We start from the raw sequence: 23176 nt of genomic DNA on the forward strand, positions 1-23176 counted from the left end.
TTATTAAAATATTTTTTTAAACAAGGTTTACTTTCTGTTGTTTTTTTGTTGTTTGTTGTTTAGAATTGGGAATGATTTGACTGCTTAATAGTGATGAAAAATAACTTCCAAACCACTACAATTTAAAAATTACTTTTACTCAAATATGTTTATCTGGCAGCTGTAATTACTTTACAGATGAAGCATGACAATAGATCTTAAATATCCAAAGGTTAAACCAGTTGACAACTATTTGGCTTTTGACCCCTACACACCAACGTTGAATCTTTGTCACTGACAGATATGAGTTGTTTGTGGTTTTACCCTCTTAACCTCATTGATTGCTTTAATGGGCCCAAAGAATTCAAAAGTTAATATAAACGTAGGTAACAGTTTTCACATGTGTATCATGTACAGAGTTGGACCCAAATGCAGACACTCAGTGCGTTTCCATGGCACAACTAGATTAGATTATCACATATATCGAACTAGACACTCGAACGGACCGTGTCACTTGTCTGAGTTTACATGGCCTTTCAGATATCGGATAAATGTCCAATGCATGGCTGTCTCCACTATGCTAGGTGGCGCTGTAGCCCTTTCAACCATGCTTTCAACAAGTGTTGAAAGAGCCACGTCCGGTTCTCTTCCGTCAATAACCCATGGTGTAGCCTATCACGCGCAGGCACACAAGCACAGAACAAGAAGTCCGATAAGCGATGTCCGATCCCTGTATACATGCAGAGAGAATGCCGACAACGAACGACTTATCTAGGTGTTCTTATCCGACATCTCTTGTCCGTTATTGTGCCGATTTGTGTGCGAAGTAGATCGGATAAAGGTGTTTACATGCAGTTTAAAAGTCCTGTTGAAGTCTTATTCGTTTAGTTACCCGATTATGAGTCTGCATGTAAACGCACTGACTGATAGCTGAGAGAGATGCATTTTATTTAAGCAAGATGACCTTACTACAAGACTGGAATGCAGGAAAACTTGGCACACTTGAAACTATGCAGGTGAACAAAGCAACAAACAAAACAGATGATTTGACAACAAACAGGAAGACAAGGAATTAAATACTTTAAGACAGGGGAGATATCGAGACACAGGTAAAACATGTTAGCAAGCAAACGTAATTCAAACCTTTAAGTGCCTCACTGAGATTAAAAAGCTCTCAATGGAGGGCCAAGATGTCAACAGAAGGATACTTTTAAATCAATTGAATTACGGCAAAAGATTAAAGATATAAAAATTATTCCAAATAAATGTGTACACAAAATCTATCACGGCACAGATACCACTGAAGGCATCGATTTGAGGTTTTAAATACTGAAAATTGTTTAATACATTCTATCATCACCCCTCCACAATTCAAAATCAGTTAGTTTGAATTCCTGTTATTGGAGAATAAGGCTGCAAGAAAAGAAGAGTGATTTGTCAATTATATTTTGTAGGGTCTGTGGGACAACAGAAAATATGATGTGGTGAAGTCAAAACACTAAGAGTTATCTGTTGCCTAATGACTAAGTTGCCTAATGTCAAGCATAAGTGAATAAGGAAAAATCCTTTCCGTTGTACAATTTCCTTACTAAGTTAAATATTTGGTCAAAATACAAAGCGTAATTTGCCATATTCCAATAGTTTGAGATTCAAAGTACATTTTCCCTCCTTAGCATCTATTTTTTTTGTTACAACAGTGGCACTTGAGGGCTGTGAAGTCGCATTAGGGTGGGTTTCCATTGGTCAATTTGAAAAGCTGGTAGAGCAACTTCCTCCTTAAACCCCCTCCTTTGCTCGGATTTCATTCAGCTGTGCTTTGATCAAGGACCCACTGGACACGCCCACTAAACGCTACATGGTTCAAAAGTTCCCGCCCTCTCCAACAGCAGCCTCCTTTGTACTTAACAAAGAGTGGCAGAGACACTCTCATTTGGCTACTGGATTGACCACAGTGAACAATGGCGGTCAGCAAGGCGCTCAAATACCTTCTCTTCACCTTCAACTTTCTGTTTTTCCTTGGTGGAATCATTGTCCTGGGTGTCTCTGTCCACATCAAGAACAACAAAGCAGACTACCAGATCACAGATGAACTTCTCCCAGCCGTAAACCTCCTGATATGTGTGGGTTCTGTGACCCTGTTCTTTGGCTTCCTGGGCTGCTGTGGAGCCATTCTGGAGTACCGCTGGCTGCTGGCCTTCTTCTTCATGGGTCTCCTCGCAGTGTTCCTCATGCTGTTGGCTGTGGGAGTGCTAGGAGCCATAGCAAGAACCGCGTCCGCCCAGGAGTTGGTGAAGGAACATCTGAAGGGGCTGATGCCGCTCAACACAGCGCCAGAGGATTTCCAGGAGCAGTTTAAGCAACTGGAAGAAGTTGGCTTCTGCTGTGGATTCTTTGAGGGACATCTCGATTGGAATTCAACAGCGGTTCCCGTCTCATGTAACTGCACGGACACTACCAGAGAATGCAAGGTGGTGGACGGATTGGAGATCTACTCCACACCGTGCATGACGTACCTGATGACGTGGTTGGACAGAGTATCGGACTCGCTGATGGGGATCGCGTTTGGTTTTGGCATCTTGACGATTCTGGGGATGGTTTTGTCAATGGTCCTGTTCTGTCAAATTGGAATTTGGAAAGGCAGCATCATTTAAAATGGTAATTGATTCAAGGACAGATCATGTTAGTCTTCCTCATTGTACATTTTGAAATGTTTCACTTTTTTATCCAGTATTTTTGATGTTTGGTTTTGCAACATAGAACTTATTAAACATTTTTTTTAAACAAGGTTTACTTTCTGTTGTTGTTGTTTGTTGTTTAGAATTGGGAATGATTTGACTGCTTAATAGTGATGAAAAATAACTTCCAAACCACTACAATTTAAAAATTACTTTTACTCAAATATGTTTATCTGGCAGCTGTAATTACTTTACAGATGAAGCATGACAATAGATCTTAAATATCCAAAGGTTAAACCAGTTGACAACTATTTGGCTTTTGGCCCCTACACCCCAACGTTGAATCTTTGTCACTTACCGATATGAGGTGTTTGTGGTTTTACCCTATTAACATAATTGATTGCTTTAATGGGCCCAAATAATTCAAAAGTTAATATAAACGTAGGTAACAGTTTTCACATGTGTATCATGTTCAGAGTTGGACCCAAATGCAGACACTGATAGCTGAGAGAGATGCATTTTATTTAAGCAAGATGACCTTACTACAAGACTGGAACGCAGGAAAACTTGGCACACTTGAAACTATGCAGGTGAACAAAACCGATGATTTGACAACGAACAGGAAGACAAGGAATGAAATACTCTAAGATAGGGGAGATAACGACACACAGGTGAAACATATTGGGGTGTTGGCTCAAACAAGAAAGAGACAATATTTACCAAAATAAAACGGGAAACATGAAAAGACATTAACACCAGAAAACATGGAACTTGACGGGTTGGTGTAGCAGGGATTTGCCTTTTCTTCTTTCTCACCACACACATGATCTTATGACCCTTTAGATGTACCTGGCGACCCCAGGCACAAACATTATACAAATATTGATTCCTAGGCTTTTCAAGGTAGATTTTGGAATTTGCTTTATTGATGGAAATTAGAAGAACAATCAATCTAGTTTATTGTATAATGTAAGTACAATTTGACACAGGATTTTTTTCTTAAAATGCATACAATAAACATGGGTCAGATAAAAAACAGAAATACTGCAATGCAAAGAGTATAATATATCTCAGGAAGGAAATCAATTTCCATAGGATTTAGGCATTGGTCACACCACATTAAACTCACACAAAGAATCAGACAGAGGTTTGTCTGATACCTGATCCTGCTCCCCCACAGACACAGGGGGCCCCACACCGGGTGTTATGGGTTAAAACAATGACCAGGGGTTCCACTGTTGAGAGCTTAGATCGGTTACTGCCGTCTTGTCGGATTCACATGAATGACGGTGGTCAGTTTGGTATGCAGCAGGGGGGGGAGGGGGTTGTGGAAACAATAAGATGGACCTAAAACTCCTCAACTACCCCCAAAAGAATCTGCATCACTATGGGCATGTTGCATTTGAAGAAACGGTTGGTCCAAGACTTGTATTCTTGTGCGAATAGTGGCTGCAGCATTTGGTATTTGCTCTGTGTATCTGGGACATAAAGAGTTATGACTGCATGGCTAAAAAATATGCATAAACTCAGTAGCACAAATAAAAGTGGGAGCTGACTCTATCTCCATTAATTTTTTTTTTCTGTCAAAACTGAGCTAACTTTTCCCGAGATATAAATGATGTCAGAGGTTTACAGATAATTTTATTTGAATGTTAAATTAAAACACTTTTGTTGGATGACTTATGAGAGCAGGATTTAATAAATCTGAGTAACAGAAAACACAAACAGCTGAAACACTTGAACAAACTTGACCACCAGAAACAAGTATGTTTTTAATGGAAGAAATTGGTCATATTTTTATTTAAAAGTGAATCAAATTATGAAGCCAGAACAATGTTTTCCTACTCATCTTGCTACTTAAATTTTCCCCATATGTTTTCAGCCACACAACAGTTTATAACATCATCATGGTCATCATCAAGTAGAAAGTAAAATGAATGAATTAAATGTATTACATACAAAATATACATATTTAAAAAATAAATAAATTGGCCTTGTCCCAATTCTGGCCCTGGGGCACTGCCATCAAACATTCTCAAAATTCCTGAGTTGATGTGTTAAATGGCCAATGCTCTATTTACATGAAAACAACAGATGAGTGACCTACATGTATAAATCCATTCATATTGAAATAACGCGCTGTTAGTTTTACGATGGTTAAACAACAGTAGGGACTGAGTGAAATAATCTGGTGTACAACATCTCCATTTCATACCTTTTCTCCTACTCCACTATATTTTAGTGGAAAATATTGTGTTATTTACCTCATTAGATTGTATTTGTCAGTTACACCACATTTAACAAACAAAATGATTCCGACTGAGGTGTGAATGTGTGTTTGACACCTGATCCTGCTCTGCCACAGACACAGAGGGCCCCACACCGGGTGGTATGGGTAAACACAATGGCCAGGGGTTCCACTGTTGAGAGCTTGGATCAGTGGGTGGATCAGCAGGGGTGTTGTGCTAACAATAAGATGAAGATATAACTTCTTCCTATCCCTTTTGAACATGCACTTTTGTTTGTTTTTAATTTATTTATTTCCTTTTTTACTGCTCATTCGTTTTATTTAGTTTGTATTTTTTTTAAACGTGTTCAATAAAGACTTAAACTAAAAAACCTACAACTACCCAAAGAATCTGCATCACTATGGGCTTGTTGTATTTGAAGAAACTCCTCTTCCATTACTTGCGTTGCGTCCCTATGCTACTACTGGCTGCAGTATTTGATATTTGCTCTGTGAATCTGGGTCATAAAGAGTTATGACTGGCTAAAGCGGTTGCATAAACTCGGTAGCATAAATACAAGTGGGAGACGACTCCATAAAACAAATTTAAGCAAATATAATAAAAAACGGGTAAGATCCACAAAACTGAGCAACTTGTTCCACAAATTAAAATGAGTTAAGATGGTTTACCTTCCATTGCACCAATATTTGGCTTTAGAGATAATTTTATTTGAACGTTAAATTAATACGCTTTTGTTGGATGCCTTACGAGAGCGGGATTTATTAAATCTAAGCAACCCAAAACGTAAACAGCTCAGACACTTGTAAATGTTCCACCGCGTTGAGCTTTTGGTCCATTCTGAAACAAACCTGACCACCAGAAAACCAGTCTGTTTTTAATGGAAGACATTGCTCATAGATTTATTTAAATTGCACCGAGTTAATTGAATTAAGAAGCCAGCACAATGTTTTCCTACCAGTCTCGCTACTTCAAATGTCCCCTCTTTATTCGGCCAAACAATAGCCAGTCAGACGTTTGATTACATTTTCAAACATGTGTCTTTTTCAAGTAGTTTTTTCTCTCTCAGATTTCTGGGAAAAAGCTCTTGTTCATTACAACTGAACCGTCCCAGTCTTGTCTTGTCTTCTGCCTACTCATGATTAGATGTTTGCAATGACTCAAACCACAGCAGATTACCTCACTAACTGTAGTGTCTAAAGTGGTTTTAATTTAATAACTTGTTTAATAGAACAGATCCACAGACTGGTTCTTTTGAATGTGAGGTAGCAAATTCAAATATAATTTTTTCACATAAAACTACACCGTTGTAATGATCTGATTAATACTGCACCACTGCCATGTAACAGCACACATTTCCACTATGTTGAATCTTAGACAATAATTTATTTATTTTTCAGAGCCCAGACTGAACACGCTCCTCTGAGCTTCTCTCCTCAAGCGTTAAAGTCACTAGGTTCACATGACTGTTAGAGCAGACATTAATAAAGATTTAAATTTAAGGGGATGATTTTTTTTCCATACCCCCAGGAAAAATCCCTACTGAACTATGTTTGGTATAACCTGACATGAGAAGAACAATATTGGACATTCGCTTAATTTCCTTGAGTGAGAAACCAAATTAAACAGTAAATGAATTGTGGTGCTCTCATTTTAAACTTAAGTTATATTTGAGTCATGCTCAAAACACATACAGATACATAACAAAATGGAAAATATTTGTTGTTCTTTAAATGTGAACTAGAATATGTCTGCGGTGAGAGAGCTAAACAAGATTATTTTACACTTTAAGCCCGTCCCACTTCAAACCAGGAAAAAAGGAGCCCACGAAAAAACACAAATCCATGAATCTCTTTCTTACAATTGAACCTAAGACCCCATCACTCATAGAAATAAATTCATTATGGAAGCTCTATAGCCTATGTTTTGGCCCATACACTCTTTTGGATTTGAGACAGACTTAAAATACTAGAAAAACCCTCCGCCTGGTTTACTTGATGTCGTCCTCACACACACACACACACACACACACACACACACACACACACACACACACACACACACACACACACACACACACACACACACACACACACACACACACACACACACACACACACACACACACACACACACACACACACACACACAGAACTTGGAAGGAAAACAATACAATTTCTTCTTCCAATTTAAATCGTGCATATGAGTTCAGGCAATTCTTCCACTTGATTACTTTAATGAAAGATGAATTATTAGCGTAGGCGCATTAAACACTCATCTACCTCACCCCGGTCTCATGACAAAAACTAAGTTATGCCTTTGGTGCCTGTAGAGTGATGAATGTGGGTCTAAATTAATAGTTTTCATGTCAGAACACAATGTGCCCTGCACTCTGGTTGAAAGTTACGCCTCATCGAAAAATGTTTTAATAAAAAGGGAAAAACGTTTAAGGCAACTCTGCAATTTCTCAACCTTTGCCAAGAGATTTATTGAACTACGAATGTCTGGCAACTCTATAGGCCACCCCTCATTTAATGAAACCTTGTTTCTTGTCTCCTCTATTAACTTGTCACATGCACTTGCTGGTGTTCAAAATCAATATCGTAAGTAAATTAGACCAATTTAAGTGACAGGATAATTTAAGAGCCACTAACTCCAGAAAAAGGAAAAACGTGAACTATGTTTTGCTAATATATTGTAATGCTAACGCGCCCCACACACATCCTACCTCTACTGCGCGTCTACCTCGCGTCTGCGTCTGACTTTTGGTCACAGACTGTGAAATCAACGTAGAGCGAGCACACATCCAACCTCAGACGCACTGCTGAGGCGCGTCGGAGGCACGTCTGCAGCGCCGCTCCCCTTCACCTCAGGAGGCTCGCCTATTTTTTTCTGAGAGCAGCGCGTCTCTCTCGTGTCTCTGTGCTTTAACTGATAGAGAAATACTCTGCTGACAGTCATACCAGCATCATTCACTCTAGTTACACGTTTACCCGGTGTGTTTATTTCAAAATAAAACATCCCTCAGTCGTATACGCAAATAATCCCTTTATTTCACGATTTAATTGTGCAATCAAAATCCGAGGGATTTAAAAACTAATTTTCAATTAGTTCTGGCATTTCATTTTTGGATAAATGACACATATAGAGATCCAATATAGTGAAGAAATAAAAAAGATCATGATGAGCGCAACAGTTTTCCGTTGCTCTATCTGTGTCTACGGCCTTCTTCTTCCCCGACCACACCCCCCTCTCTCTCTCCCGTATAAATCAGTAAAGTGATTTTTGAAATACTCTGCTGAGTCATATTGACTTCATACTGGCAGCTTTCGCTGTAGTTTCACCATTTCCTGGTGTGTCCCCTTCAAAATAAAACTTCCAACAAGCGAAAATATGGCAAAAAAAAAGAAAAAAAATGGCAATGGGGCGCACGGATTACTGTCCAGACTCAATATAAATCATATGCATCATAGATGACATGAAAGAACTTCATTTTTAATGGGAATTATCTATGAAAACTCTATGTAGAAAGATAGGGCTTTTAGAAGCAGCGCTGCAGCAGCAGCTGCTGAGACGTTGCATGTGTGTCCGAGAAAAGTCCGAGAGAGGCAGCAGTAAGGTAACGCGACGCGCTCCAGAGGTAGACGCAGGATGTGTGTGGGGCGCGTAAGACTGCTACCTTTAACGGACTGTTTGTCCCAGCAGTATTTAGTAAATATCCCCATGGCATCCATGAATAAAGATGCCTACAAAATGTCTTCTGGGGATGACGCACTTATTTATTCCAAGAGGCAATCGCGCTTCTCCTGATGCTTCCCTTCCTGCCACAGGCGAAGTATGCAGGGAAGTGTGCAGAGGTAAACAAGGACAACTCAAAGTCTTTGCATATGTTCCACTTCTGTGTGTGTGTGTGTGTGTGTGTGTGTGTGTGTGTGTGTGTGTGTCTGGTTGAATAGGATGTGAAGGTGAATCTTGGTGGCGCTACGTGTACAGACTTTAAACAGCCACTCCATGAAATTACACATCCCGTCACACAGATCTCTTTATCATTGTCATTCTGGTATCACTATAATTAATAAAGAATTGGTATTTGATTGCACACTGAATGATTTGTTTTATTTCCTATTTTTCCAATTTATTTTCTGAAAATGATACAATATAGTAATCTACATTACAACAATCAGTCGACATAGGGCAAGAAAAGTTTTGACACATTTTACAATACAAATAAAGTAAACAATAAGAAACTACTAAAATTATAAATAACACATTTGAGAGGCTAAAACAATCACAAATGTATCCTAAATTCATCTGTGATGTCACGGTCATTCCATTTCCAACCATTTATTGTTTGAATCGTCAGACAAAATCGAAATCTCAAGGGCTGAAACCAAGGAAACATTTGTGCTATAGTGCTTTCTAAAGTACCTTATTGGCGTTGAATACTTTATTTAACATTCCAATGTCAAAGGTACTTATATATACCTTTTGAAAAAGAAAAACACTGCTCTTGAAGTTCTTCAGTCAACAAATCAAAACAACCAGCTCTTAAAACCCTCAGAAAAACCAAGTACCCTGGTGTGTTAATCACTTTGTAAGGGCAGACATGTTGTTGCTAAACCTGGCGCGAACACAATCAACGTTTCACACTTTCACATGGTCTACGGGGCATATCCACTGTCCCCATGCTAATTATGTTTAGTCTGCTCCGTCGACTCTGACTCTACTCTTGTAGTTTTCTTATATCATTTCATGCTGGCCCTGTGTGTTGCTGCTTGCCCGGCGTTAAATGAAGCCTGTTATTTCTCCCCCTCACAGAGCCAGGCCTTGGCCCACTACAAGGGGACCAAACACGCCAAGAAGCTAAAAGCCCTGGACGCTCCGAAGAGCAAACTCAAAGTCTCCGTGGTCACCAAGGAACACTGCGCCAACCAGGAGATCGCCAAGGTCAACCACACCTCTCAGGTCCCCAACGGCACTGACAGGAAAGGTTTGTGTGTTTTACTACTGCAGCAGCCTGCTACACATTCCCCAACACATGGTCTTTGTTTTATTCTTTATATAGCTTGCTGTCGTTCTGTTGAGAATGGATGGCAGACCCCAACAAAGGGCACTGTTAGTGTTTTGGCATTTTTAGATGTACTTGCACACAACATGCAATCACTCAGGGATTTGGATGGATTTCTACTGTTGATTGTATCAACCCCTGTGTTTGGCTGTTCTGCCGAATGGCTGGCTGCCGACTCACTGCTTATGTATTAAGTTTTGTAGAGCTTGGAGATCTCCCCAGGACACACAGGACTGTCAGGCAATAAGATTGATGAGGCTCGGTCCGGGCACGCTTCAAACAAAGGGCTTGTCGGATCATCAAGGTTGCGTTCAGACAGACAGCGGGACTGGATGGAGCAATGCGGCTACCTCATTCGTTTGAATAGGAGCGCTTTGTCGGTGCAGTGGGAGGGGGTGCCAATGCAGATGTTTTGCCCCACAATGCAATGCGACATAAAGTGCATGTTCGGCATTCAAATACGTACAAGCAGACAGTCCTATGGTGAATGTGTCACATGTGACAGCATATTTATACTGTTAGCCTCAAGATTGTCAGCACAACAGATGGAACGGTTGACACTATGATCTATGAAGTCTTCCAATGTTGTAAAATCCGGTTTTAAAAAATGGCACTGGGTGATTCTCCAAACACATTAAGCTGCTATTCCTTTCCTCATAATTCATTGTCTCACTGGTTCATGAAGCAACCACAACCCGGTGTCTTGCTTCTTTTTTTTTTTTTTCTTCTTGTCATTAACATGCAGGGCCGTTGTCTATCTGAACAAGTCTTAAACTGCCTTTCTGACAGCAAACTTAAAGAGATTTAGCTTCCATTAAGAGCTTAAAACTCCACTTACACTTGTTGAATAATAACTTAATTGTTAATTGTCATGATAGCCGTGGCCAACATTCGAAACTGGTTCTTCTCATTATACATTTGTTCGTTATACCAAAAGTGTTGTATGAGTTTTGGCTTTTCAAGCTTTGTACTTTTACTACTCTGGATCAAGACGGATGTTTTATTCTTTTTCAAGCAATTTATTTTTCTTCCATTTTTCAAAATGCTACTAATTTTTCCTCTTTTATGTTTGTAAAACTGACAACTTGAAGGCCTTTGAGGATAGATTGTAATCCAGGGTGTGCCATTAGTGCCATTCAAAATATTAATTGTGTTAGGGCTACAGAACACATAAAAGCCACAGCGTTCTTTTGAGAGAGATCACAGATGCAGTAATATGAAGCCAGGAGTATAGGCCATGATCACAGGCGTTTCATCCTGCTTTTAAGTTTTGTTATTCAGGTCCAAACACCCTTATCTGCCTGTAGATGCAGTTGATAGAACTAGTTTTGCTTGATGTAAACTGACTTCTTCAATTTAATCGAAAACGTTACAACTCATATTACAATCTGCTGCTGCCGTAATGCTTAGTAAATAGAAATTGTACTTTGTGTTCGCCTGTTGTCCTTTTTTTAATTACATTTCTGCTGGAGCATATGTAGTTGAGTGTTGACTGAGTGAAACTGAATATTCATCACGTTGCAGCCAGGTGGAGTTTTTTTTAAATTTGGTTGTTTCAGCCAGATGTGTGCACAAAAAAGATTGTGTTATTCTACGTGGAACTGTACGTGCTTTTAAAACAAACTGTAACTTCCAGCACCTGACAGGAACCAGATGCCGATCATTTTAAAACGGATTTTATCTGCTGTGTTTCATATTGGAGAATACCGTTGAAAGATAATTTATTTTTGGTAACCGAATGCTCTGCTGAGGGAGCCCGGCCCTTTCTTTCTCATTCAATGCAATACTCTTTTAAAAAGCTGCTTGTCATTATGGAACAAAATGGGTCCAATGAAAGCCTTCCACTTTAACTGTAACAAAAGACGTTTTTCTTTTTTTTTTTCAGGAATTGAAAACACATTGAGCCATTGCGCTCTGGGATTGATTTTTTTTTTTTTACCTCTGCCCATGTCTTCTTCCCATGTGCCACGAGCATTTAAATAAGGAGCACATTTCTGTAGCGCATCATGTATCCTAACCTATTTGTCAAGTCAGACCTATTCATGCATGGGGGTTGCTTGGGGTGAAATATTTAACAGCTGAGGTTCCCAAGCAGGGAATTTTAGATTTATTTTTGAAATATTTTATATAATATCTGAGAGAGAACGTTCAGGTTTGGTGATTTTTGACTCATAATTGCAACAGATATTGTTTATTTTCTTCTGCTGTGTCTAACTTAGGCGATAATGCAGTATTAGCAAGAACTAAATCTTATATATTTAACCTCACATACTGTAGGTCATATGCTTTCTCTTCATGTTATTTTAAGAGCTCTACACCTGGCAGCAGTCTGTCTCGCTTCCCACACAGTTTTTCTAAGCTGCTATACAAATGTCAAACCATTAAGTGGAGCAATGTGCATTCGATCTACCCCTGAACTAAAGCCCCGCTGCCGTTTGTCGACATTTATCGTAAGAGAGCTTTCAGGTGACGTAATACTGCTCTGTGGCTGCCATCTTGGAAGATTCTGGATCCCAGGAGATCCTTTACTTTTATAAGGATCACATTTTGTGTGTTTTTTTGTTAAATCATTCATATGCTGCTGAAATACTGTGGACCAAGATGTATTGGGGAGGAATTTTAATCTTGGTCATTAGCTAATGTACTTAAACTTACATAATTAAAGTACTGAGCGTGTTTTCACAACCTAATTTGGTTTTGAAAACAGCATATTACATTAATTACGCTACATAAAATATGTGAACTGAGGGGTGTTCATGTGCAGTGGGAACTTTTACTATCCAAGACTCACTAATTAAGACAGATTTCAAATTAAAGAAGCTTCACAATGTCATTTTTTACGATGATAAAGTTTGGTATTATATTGCTTAATAATAGGCAAAAGCAAATATGTGATACTGTCGAAAAAGTGAGGAATAAGACATGTTGGTCCCACGCCAAAGCTGTTAAGGGATAGTGAGTGTTAGAATCTAAAATGTAGATGTTTTAGCTTTAATTTGATGGATTCCAGTGCGTCCACATTGTGTGAACTTTGGCATTTGTAGCCATCTTTATACACAGTCCCTCCCAATACACATTTACATAGAGGACAAAAGAGTACACATTTGATTCAGATATTCACCTCCTCCCACTGAACCTGCACTGAGATGTATCCATCGGTAATATAAACTACATAGACCTGACATTAAACACTTAGAAAACATTAAACCATACACAATTGTACCGAGGCAGAGTCCCCCCCCTAGAGACCTTTAACAACCAGCTCTCATAACCAAACAAGACAAATGGCCATTAATCATTTCACTGCTGCCCTTAAAAAAATACACACATTTCCAACACCATCTCCCTATCATATCTACGGTGCTCGGGGGCGGCGGTTTGTCACTAGTGGCACCGGGTAATGAATATGAATGTGCTCGGATGTCAGAGGAATTAATTGTCGAGGCGGCTGAATGCTGCATTATCTGCGAGGGCTGAAGAATATGACGGTAGATCAGCGGCACCAAACTCTCTGTAATGAAATGCTAAGAGTTCAGGGAAGAGTAATGGCCGGGGTGAGAGAAGGCAGGCGCAGCAGGGAGGCAGAGCTATGTTTGCGTTTGCATAGTTGGCTTTCAGTGCGTTTATTTTTCTCTAAAAAACATAGAAGATAGACATTTTGTTCTGTAATAATTTTAAATGCTTGTAGCCAGAAAATAGGGAAAGAGTTTGGTGCACTTATTTGACATCAATACTCTTACTCAAATCTTTTTAAGAGTCGTGTTTCGTTCTATCTTCTCTGTTCCAAAGCACTACACACCTGTGCCAGGAACATCGAAGGTAGTGGATTATTCTTTGTTTCAGAAATACTTCTGATCATGTGTCAAGTGCTGCTTTGTGACCACATTTCTAATTGCTTAGTTAAAGGGGGTGTTTTGTTATTGAAATGACAGCTTTTATTTAGTAGCATTCACAGGTTCACATTCTCAACTGGTTCAAAAACCGCCTACAAGCTACTTTTAAATGTTAATGAAACAGTCAATTGTTTCCTTGGAAACAGCAAATGAGACCATAATTTTTCATAAAGTCATATTTAATGCGTTTTCTCGGGTGTGATCTCCCAGGAACTTTGAGCACGTGTATGCTCACTCAAAAATCCTTCTTTAAAACAATACTGCTTTTGTCCAAAGGGGTCACTAGGATCAACAGATTCCTTGTCACTTTACAAATATAAGTTTGATTTAAAATACATTTTAGATAGGATTGACTTAAAATTCATAAAACCAATGTTTAATCCAAACGATAATATGATACAGTATGAGTTTTTTGTCTGTAAATTTTCCATTGTTTTTCTTTTGCAATATTTGGTAGGTTTCTGTTGAAACCGATGGAAGCACAAGAAAAAGTGCTTTAGTGAAACATTCAAACACAGATGATTTCTTACACCTAATGCATTGTGAAATGAAACGGTTCTTCTACTGTAGATTGTATAATTCCATCTGCTCAGTGGGCTTTAAGTTGATGTGCAAAGAGCATAAGTGCATAATGGAGGAATAATGAACGGGTGTGAAAGTGTGTAATCACAGGGTTCATAAAATGTGCCTAACATCCGTATTCTACACTTTTTCGTTTGACTTGTGTTTGTTTCTGAGATGGATGGACAGCTTGACGCAGCGAGACAGTATAGATTAGGCTGACTCTGTGGCAGCTTGTCAAGGTTTGTGTGTGTGTGTGTGTGTGTGTGTGTGTGTGTGTGTGTGTGTGTGTGTGTACTTAAGTCATTGGGAGAGAGTAGAGCAAGGGACAAGAAAAGCGAAGAGGGAGGGATAGAGACAGCAAGAGAGAGAGAGTGGAGGAGAGAAAGAGAGAGAGAGAGCTGTCCACAGCACAGCCCACCATCTCTCAGTTCCAGTCCAGTGCCTGAGGAAATGTACCCTGATATTAGCTATTAAAGAGCAGATTGTCAGGGGAGCCATGCCAGCACTGACAGCAGCTGTACCCTGTAGCTGGCTTGCAGGGAGGCACGAGGATATCTAAGCGTTTTTACCCCCTCCACAGTCTTCTTCTTGGGTCCCCATGGGCTGCAGACGCCCTCCCACTCTGACACTTCACCCACTTCCACACGAACGAAATGCCTTGTGTGCCTGAGTGTCCGTACGTACGTGCTCGGTTGGAAAAAAAGCTCTCTCTCACACACACACACACACACACACACGTACACGCACACTCACACACACACAAGTCAGAGACAGGCTGCAGCAGACCTGATGAGTGTGCGATTAGATTGGCTCTGTACCTGCGCACACTGCCGTAAATGTTCTCATTTTTGGAGATGTTTTGGGACGTCGATGTGTAACCGCAGAAACCACCCAACAGAAATTAGACACGGATAGTTTGCTTGAGTTTTGAGATTCAAGATAAATCAATTTGAATAAAAAAATCTTAAAAAAGCATTTTGGGCATGTTTTGAAGAAGACGATGTATCACAAAGCAGACACTTAACAACATATAAACATATCCTTCAGTAATAACCTTTAGAATAGTGCTAAAAAATAATTTTGGAAAGTTAAGTTGATGTAAGTGCTTTAGAAACTGAGATTTCTGGTATTGAAAAAAATATTGCTATATAAATAAAATAAATAAAAAATAAAATTGTTGAGAAATAAACAGATGCCAACAGACAATGTTTACTTCAATAAATGCCTGAATATACATTGAGTGCATTGTTTTGCCTGCAGTGTCTCGCCTAACATATCTCCATTTTTCTTAACCTTCGACCAAAAGATGATTGCCATAATCGACGCATACTTATTTGTGCAGCGCAAATTTTTCACCTCATCAATCTTTTGTTCTCGGAACATTCAACCGTGACTCTTTTCTCATTTACTCACTTTGTATACTAACGAGAAAAAAAAAATGAAAAAGACGTTGAATGAAATTTGACAGAACTCAAGAAGCCACGAGGGATTTCTGTCCTTTTTACGTTGTGACAGCGTATAATAAAGCTCAATCATTTTAATTAAAGGGCTCAATCTAGCTTCATTGAGAAAGGTAATCAGATCTCAGGGGGGGAGAGAACCTTGTGTGATTGCCTGAAAGCCTAAGTAGAATGGAAGGATTTTCAGAGCGCCGTTTCTGCTCTATCGCTAAAGCAAATCAACTGGGGAAGAGTCGCGGAGAGAGAGAGAGAGAGGCCACTGGGGTACAAATGGAGGGAAGAAAGGAGGCGGTGTCCTGTCTGGCACCTGTCCTGATCCTGCCTTTCTGTCTTTGTTTCCTTCACCACTCCCGACCCTCTCGATTTCTCTCCCTTAAATTGTGTCCAATACTCAATTACTCTCCTTTAATGTTATCTCTTTCACCTTCTCACGTCCCTTACCTTTCGGCCCTCTTCTACTCCCTCTTTTTCTTTCTCCTTTTCTCCTCGTTTCGCATACTTGCTTTTTCTCACTATTTGCCGTGCTAATGTAGCCTGGTGCTACCAGACCATCGTACTTCATTTCATTTGTACAGAAAGTCTGGAAGTGCTGTAATTGGCAAACGTTCACTCACTTGGAGGCGGGTGTCTGTTGAAGTTTAAAACTATTGGATCTGCCCAGTGCCACTCTGGATTAGCCAACCAATCGCATAACGTTTGGTCGTCACGTGTGTCATGAGCCGGCTTCTGGCGGTGCATTCCAGTTGTACTGGAAACTCGGAAATTTCCGACTTCACTACATATTGTAGTCTATGGATCTACCGGCAACCTGGCAACGGTAACTTGCTAGAGCCTAACGTTTAGTTATTTGGATGAGAAAGGTTTTAGGCGTCCATACTTTCGCGAGCAGATGCACTGGAACACAGACAGGTCGGAACTCGGAAATTCCAAGTTGGAAATCTCCTTCTTCCGAGTATAAAGAACGCAGCATTCAACTGAAACTGGAGCGCAACTTCGACGTCATCGTTCTCAGCCACTCGCTCTGTTCGCTGATTGGACCGGCAGAAATCTGCCTGAGCAGAATCCCACTAATACGCCCCGTCACCAGACTGACTACTGAAGGGAAAATGAAATTTGTCCGGAAGTAGGTAGGCGGGCGGAGCCAGGCTAGTGCGAATGATGATGATGCTTACTCTTTCTACTGCTCTTTTTACGTCTTTTTCTTATTTATTTTATTATAACATTGCTCCTTGATCTTACTGTATATCCGTCTCATGGTTGGTTGTTTCACATGGAGGCTCCGTTGAAGTGACGTAACTTCTGCTGCGCATTGGATTATGGGTCAGAATCGCCCAAAAAGCATGCTGATTTCAACACTGAAAATCTTGGCCGGATGTCTACATCCGGGTATTTTAAAGCATACTAAATCCGACCACAAGAATTGGGACATCATAAATCTTTTTTCTATATTGGAACGTAGGGTTAATCTTTTTTTACCATACTAAATAGCAGGGACTTGGGTATTGGAATGCAGGGTTGGCTTGGCCTCAAAGTTTCTTACTTTTCCAATTTAACTTTCATTTAACTTTACTTTCCCCTGCTCTATCTCTCTATCCTCTTTTGTGCGTGTCCCTTATCACCATCTCTCTCTTTTCACCTGCCCCTTAATCTCTCCATCTCTATCGTTCTCTCTACCTCCTACTCTGCTGTCGGGCCCCCGCTCCATCCACAGCAACTTTAGATTGATCACAGTCATTACCTCCATTAATGAGAGGGGATTGAGTTCTTAACTGGGCCTTGGTAGAGTCAGTTAGGTCACACTGACTGAGGGGATATGGATTACTGGAGGCTTCCCGGAGTGTGCCGCGTCCTAGGCCCCGCCAAAGTACACTTTAATCACCTGCCCTTCCAACAGCAAATGGCTCCTTAATGACACCGTGGTAGATGGGTTCACCTCCAACGCAAGGGCAAATAAATGCATGACTTAACAGTTATCGGCCCCAGCAACTAGGCTTTGTGTTATGGGTGCTCAGAGGAACTTTCGGTTTTTCGATAATTCTTGCACCCCCTTTGGTCAAAAGTGGTAGTGTTTTTACTACCCAAGCTGTTGTTCCTGGGTGACCATACCCATGACAAAGGCATTAAGAAAAACTACATAAAAATAACATTCTTTGCAGTGATGGTCTCGTTTGCTGTTACATGTAATTTAAGATCATCAGAGGAAAAACGAAACTGTTTCAGAAATATTTAAAAGTTCTTCATAGCACCATGCATATGAAAAATAACTTTGGGGTGGCAGCCTAGCTGTTCCCTCATCTTACTGTCTTTATGCTAAACTAATCTCCTCCAGGCTGCAGTGTACTACTTAACACACAGGATAAACAGTGGTGTCAATTGTTCTCATCTAACTTTGGACAAGGGAGATAATTGTTGAACGTGAATTGTATTTCCAAATATTTATTATGTCTTTCTTTGAGGCATCTAGAAAACCTTTATGCTTGATCAACGACCTTGACAAGGGCTTTGTTTTTGCCCCAACAACTATGTGGTTATTTGAAGTGTCGTTTGATTTCAGCAAACTCACACAAAACAAACTGAGCAGACTCTACTCACTGATGAAGACTGTTACTTTTTTTACTGTACAGCTATGCCTCAGCAGTTATAAATGTACTATATAAATAAAGTTGACTTGACATGCAGTTAAAAAGCGCAGAAGAAAGTTAGTAATTGGACCTCAAGATAATATTATGATAAAATGTCAAACCACTATTTCCAGGGTGGAGATTTAACTTTCATGCTCAATATAATATAATAAGTGTTTGAAGGTGTACTTTTCCCTCTTCTTGAAGGTAACAATTTCCCACCACAGCCAGCCTTTGTGCTAACTTAGTCTAAAACAAATCCCGGAGCCGTCTGCTGAATTCATAAAGACCAAATTGATATTAATCTTCCCACTCCAGGTGTCAGCGCAAACATGCAGTTTGCCAAAATGCTGAATCATCTCTTCATAATAACAACCCAGAAATGTACTCTTCCCTCAATTGTTGTTGGTGAAAGATTGTTGTATTCGCCGTTCTAAACAATGGGGAGGGAAGTAAGTCTAGCCAGAGGGAGATTATCTCGTTAAGCAAAAATCATGCAGATTATTCTTCACAGCTGTTGATAAAGGAGACACAAAATTAGGGCCAGATGAAAAAAACAAAACACACAAAAAAAACAATCAAATTGTGATATACAGCAGAGACGCGAGAGACGACGTGGCACCACAAAAAGACTCACTAACAATGAGCAGATGATCCCTTATAACCGCTTTCAGATTATTTTTGATGGTGCATTTGTTTTAGCTCTCTCGTGTCGGCAACATCTGCCAAACATCATCAGTAAATGATGATTTACAGGCAAAATAACCCACTGGATCACATGAACATGAAACCTTTGCTTGCCCTTTTTTTCCCCCTTGGAACCGCACTCGGGCCCCCGGTGACCGTGCCATTGAAAAGCCGCCCAGAGAAGCAGGTGTGATGGCAGCGTGTTTTTTGATGAGACCGAGCAATTGGCTGTGATTTCAGGTTGTTTTGACGCTCCTGGCACGCCAGAGCTGAGCCTGGAGTATGTGGTGGTTGTTAATTGGCCCGAGCAGAGAGGTTGTTGCCACTCTGCTCGTGGCATAAACATTATTCATCAGGAGCGACAAGGTCAGACACTTCACGAGTGGTTCAAGAGATGAGTTATTGTTCTTGTGGTAATGGCTTGGGCCCGATGGGACACTGTAATGTAAAGTTACACATATAGGTCATTGATGGCTGTTAGACTGTTGAGGGTCTGATCACAACTGATGACTGTCAACATCCCTGAACAGGTGTATTGCTTTTGTTTTAACTTTAAAGGTGAAGTCAGCGGTTCTAGAGAATTTTTGTTGACACATTCACTTATTGTCACTGATTTTGATTATTATTATTTTTTTTTGACAATATAGCATTCTCCGGAATTGCTGACTCCATCTTTATATTTTTAACATAAAATAATCAAAACCAACGTTAATTTATATACCCTCTTGTGGTTCAATTTCTTTGATTTTTCGATAGAGATTATTGTGATCTTGGTGCATATGTGGATTGGAAGATGAAGGTAGATTTTTTTCTGGCCCGTGTTCAGCCTCAACTCCATTAAACAGAACATAAATTACACAAAGCTAATATATGAAGTCACTGGTCCTCCTTCTCTAATATCCACATACTTTAAATGAATGTTCCAGTCATGGTATTGAGCGCAACAGACTGAAATTATGGGCTTTTCATACCAGATGTTTTTTTTCTTTACATCAGTCCACAGGCGTTTGCAGTGTCCACAGAAACACACACAGAAACACAGGTAGAGTTCAAGCATTAACAGGCGCAGCACCAGGCATAGCGCTTAATCCCCAGGCCGGTGGAAGTAATCAATAGACGCCCTTGCTTAAGGTCACCTGGCTGTGTGATGGACAGATTGTGCCAGGGGCAGCCGTCTGTCAATGGCTTCAAAAGAAATGAAGCAACAACAATGACAGAGAAATGTCACCAAGACCAAATGTAGTTTCACTGACCACATCTAATGCAGTTTGTGATTTGAAATCTAAAATGCCTTATTTTATGTTGTGCATCAGAATAGAATAAATGACTTTCACCCTTGAATTCCATTGCTTCTTGGTAAAAAAAAGAAAAAAGTTTGTTATAGTAAACATTGCTTGGGGTCTTGGAGCCAGTGATTGACAGGTGGATTAGTACTGCATCTGCATTCATGTGTTGACTGTCGTAGAGAAGAGGGAGCCTATTGCAAAGCTCTTGATTTAACTTGATTTAATTGATCTACGAGCCAACCCTCACCTTTTGGTTATGTGCAATACATTCAAGCAGTCAAAAAGGGTTTCCTTCAGGACAATCTCACCCTTACTGTAAGACAAAACGCAAAAGAACAATCAGTTTGCAGATTAAAGAATGAAGAGCAGCATAAAGGTGACTCAGAATCTCCAGATAACATTGGAATAAAACATAGTTCGGCCTATAATCACAGGAATCGGAAAGAGTGACAGAATCAAGCAACACACAACATTTTACTTTTCCGACACTTTTCTCTTCAGAAAAAGTGTCACGGTCATAACTTCCTTCCTCCCTGCGATGCCAAATTCCTGTTGGAAGCGAGTTGTGGACGTTAAGGATCATTTGGTTGATCTTTTGCTGCGCAGGTTGGTGGAAAATCAGTGCAGCGCGTGTTGCTATACGGCTCGCACTGATGCCTGAGAGAGCACAGCTTCTCCCTTTAGAAATAATGACCTTGATCTGCACAATGTCGAAGTTGTGTCGCAGTGAAAGCCCTGTTAAGAGATAAGTGGAGAGAGCTCAGACATTCTGAACTGAGCTTGGAATAACTGTAACTGCTACCTCTTGTCTCGAAAGGGATGAGTCGAGATTCAGGCATCTGATAAGGATATACCTCACTAGTCAAGGTTGTTGTTTTTTTTGTTGTTGTCATATGCACAACAATACAGTCTCAGGCTCCTTTCAACAATGTAATATAAAAGAAGAAAATATTATCAAAAGGAAATGCGAGTGAAGAGAGCCACCTGATACCTAAATAAACACAAAAATAATGCAAAGAAATAGTCCAAAAATCACTGACCCTGCAAACCGACCCCTTATTACATATGTTTTATATTTCTTTTACATATTGGTAGAAGCCCTCTTTAGCTTCATTTCATGTAGCTACCACCTGCTCGTATTCATCACTTTAAGGATTTGCATTCAGAGCAGGCAGCCGGCTTCATGAAAGTGTGGCACATTTCACAGTTGGGCGTCAGTCACCTGGAAGAGGAAAGGTAGAACAACAAGTATAAATGCTCCTCAAAGCCATTTCAATCGGTAATGGATTGGACGCTCACAAACATCGAAATGCTAAAAGGAGAAACACTAGGACGCATACATTTACATACACTTGAAGCACTTACATGTAGCTTTCAATCCAGAGTGTGAAATAAGCTGCAATCCGTCAATCAATACTTCAACTTGAATAAGTAGAGAGCTTTCAGTAGATGCTCTTTATTTTTTTATGTAAAGGATTTCTGTGATTCCTTCAACACACACACGCACGCACACACACACGCACGCACGCATGCATGCACGCGCACACACACACACACACACACACACACACACACACACACACACACACACACACACACACACACACACACACACACACACACACACAAGAACTTGGAACTTTTCTTTCAATTTAAATCGTGCATATGTCAGCCTTGGAGTTCAGGCAATTCTTCCACTTGATTGCTTTAATGAAAGAGGAATTATTAGCGTAAACACTCATCTACCTCACCCCGGTCTCATGACAAAAACTAAGTTATGCCTTTGGTGCCTGTAGAGTGATGAATGTGGGTCTAAATTAATAGTTTCCATGTCAGAACACAATGTGCCCTGCACTCTGGTTGAAAGTTACAACAAGTCAAAAAAATGTTTTAATAAAAAGGGAAAAACGTTCAAGGCAACTCTGCAATTTTCACAACCTTTGCCAAGAGATGTATTGAACTATGCTCTGTACCTGTATTATTATTGTTCTTTGGTAGAAGTGAACCTGTTGATGGTGTAACTTGGATCCGTTTTTTTTTGCGCCGACACCTCCGATGGGATAATTGAGAGCCATAGCTTTACAACGGCTCACAAAAATAGCATGACATAATTCACTATTGATTTGCTCTCCTGGCTGGCTGATCTTCATTTTCGCGACACTGGAGTGCGGAGAACCCTCAGAGGCAGTGGCATCGATCAGGCGGCGTTGCTAAGGCAAAATCTCATTTTGGTGAACGCGCCATCAGTCCTCTGTATTCCACACACTGACATGTGCTGTTGTTTTATGAGTCGAATATATCGATCCACTGCTGTCTTTATCCCCCCACACCCCCAAAGTATCAGACACTTCTTTCAGACAACAGTAGAGATGTGTGTAACATGTTGATGTTATCTATCTATCTATCTATCTATCTATCTATCTATCTATCTATCTATCTATCTATCTATCTATCTATCTATCTATCTATCTATCTATCTATCTATCTATCTATCTATCCATCCATCCATCCATCCATCCATCCATCCATCCATCCATCCATCCATCCATCCATCCATCCATCCATCCATCCATCCATCCATCCATCCATCCATCCATCCATCCATCCATCCATCCATCCATCCATCCATCCATCCATCCATCCATCCATCCATCCATCCATCCATCCATCCATCCATCCATCCATCCATCCATCCAT

At 40.1% G+C, this 23176-nt stretch overlaps 2 protein-coding genes across 2 annotated transcripts in view; both read left to right on the forward strand.

The window, feature by feature from the left end:
* Window positions 1–23176, forward strand: part of znf385d (zinc finger protein 385D) — a 77653-nt gene that overhangs the window by 43013 nt on the left and 11464 nt on the right. The window contains exon 4 of the mRNA XM_080039298.1: window positions 9719–9890. Coding sequence (XP_079895424.1) covers window positions 9719–9890 — 172 coding nt within the window. The remainder of the gene's footprint in view (window positions 1–9718; window positions 9891–23176) is intronic.
* Window positions 1938–5081, forward strand: LOC307259088 (tetraspanin-8-like; the record flags this gene model as incomplete). The annotated part of the gene is made up of 2 exons (XM_080038823.1): window positions 1938–2595; window positions 5020–5081. The coding sequence occupies 2 exons, from the start codon at window positions 1938–1940 to the stop codon at window positions 5079–5081; spliced, it is 720 nt and encodes a 239-aa protein (XP_079894949.1).

This window comes from Ammodytes marinus (genome assembly GCF_949987685.1).
Source record: "Ammodytes marinus genome assembly, chromosome: 13".
Classification (NCBI taxonomy): domain Eukaryota; kingdom Metazoa; phylum Chordata; class Actinopteri; order Uranoscopiformes; family Ammodytidae; genus Ammodytes; species Ammodytes marinus.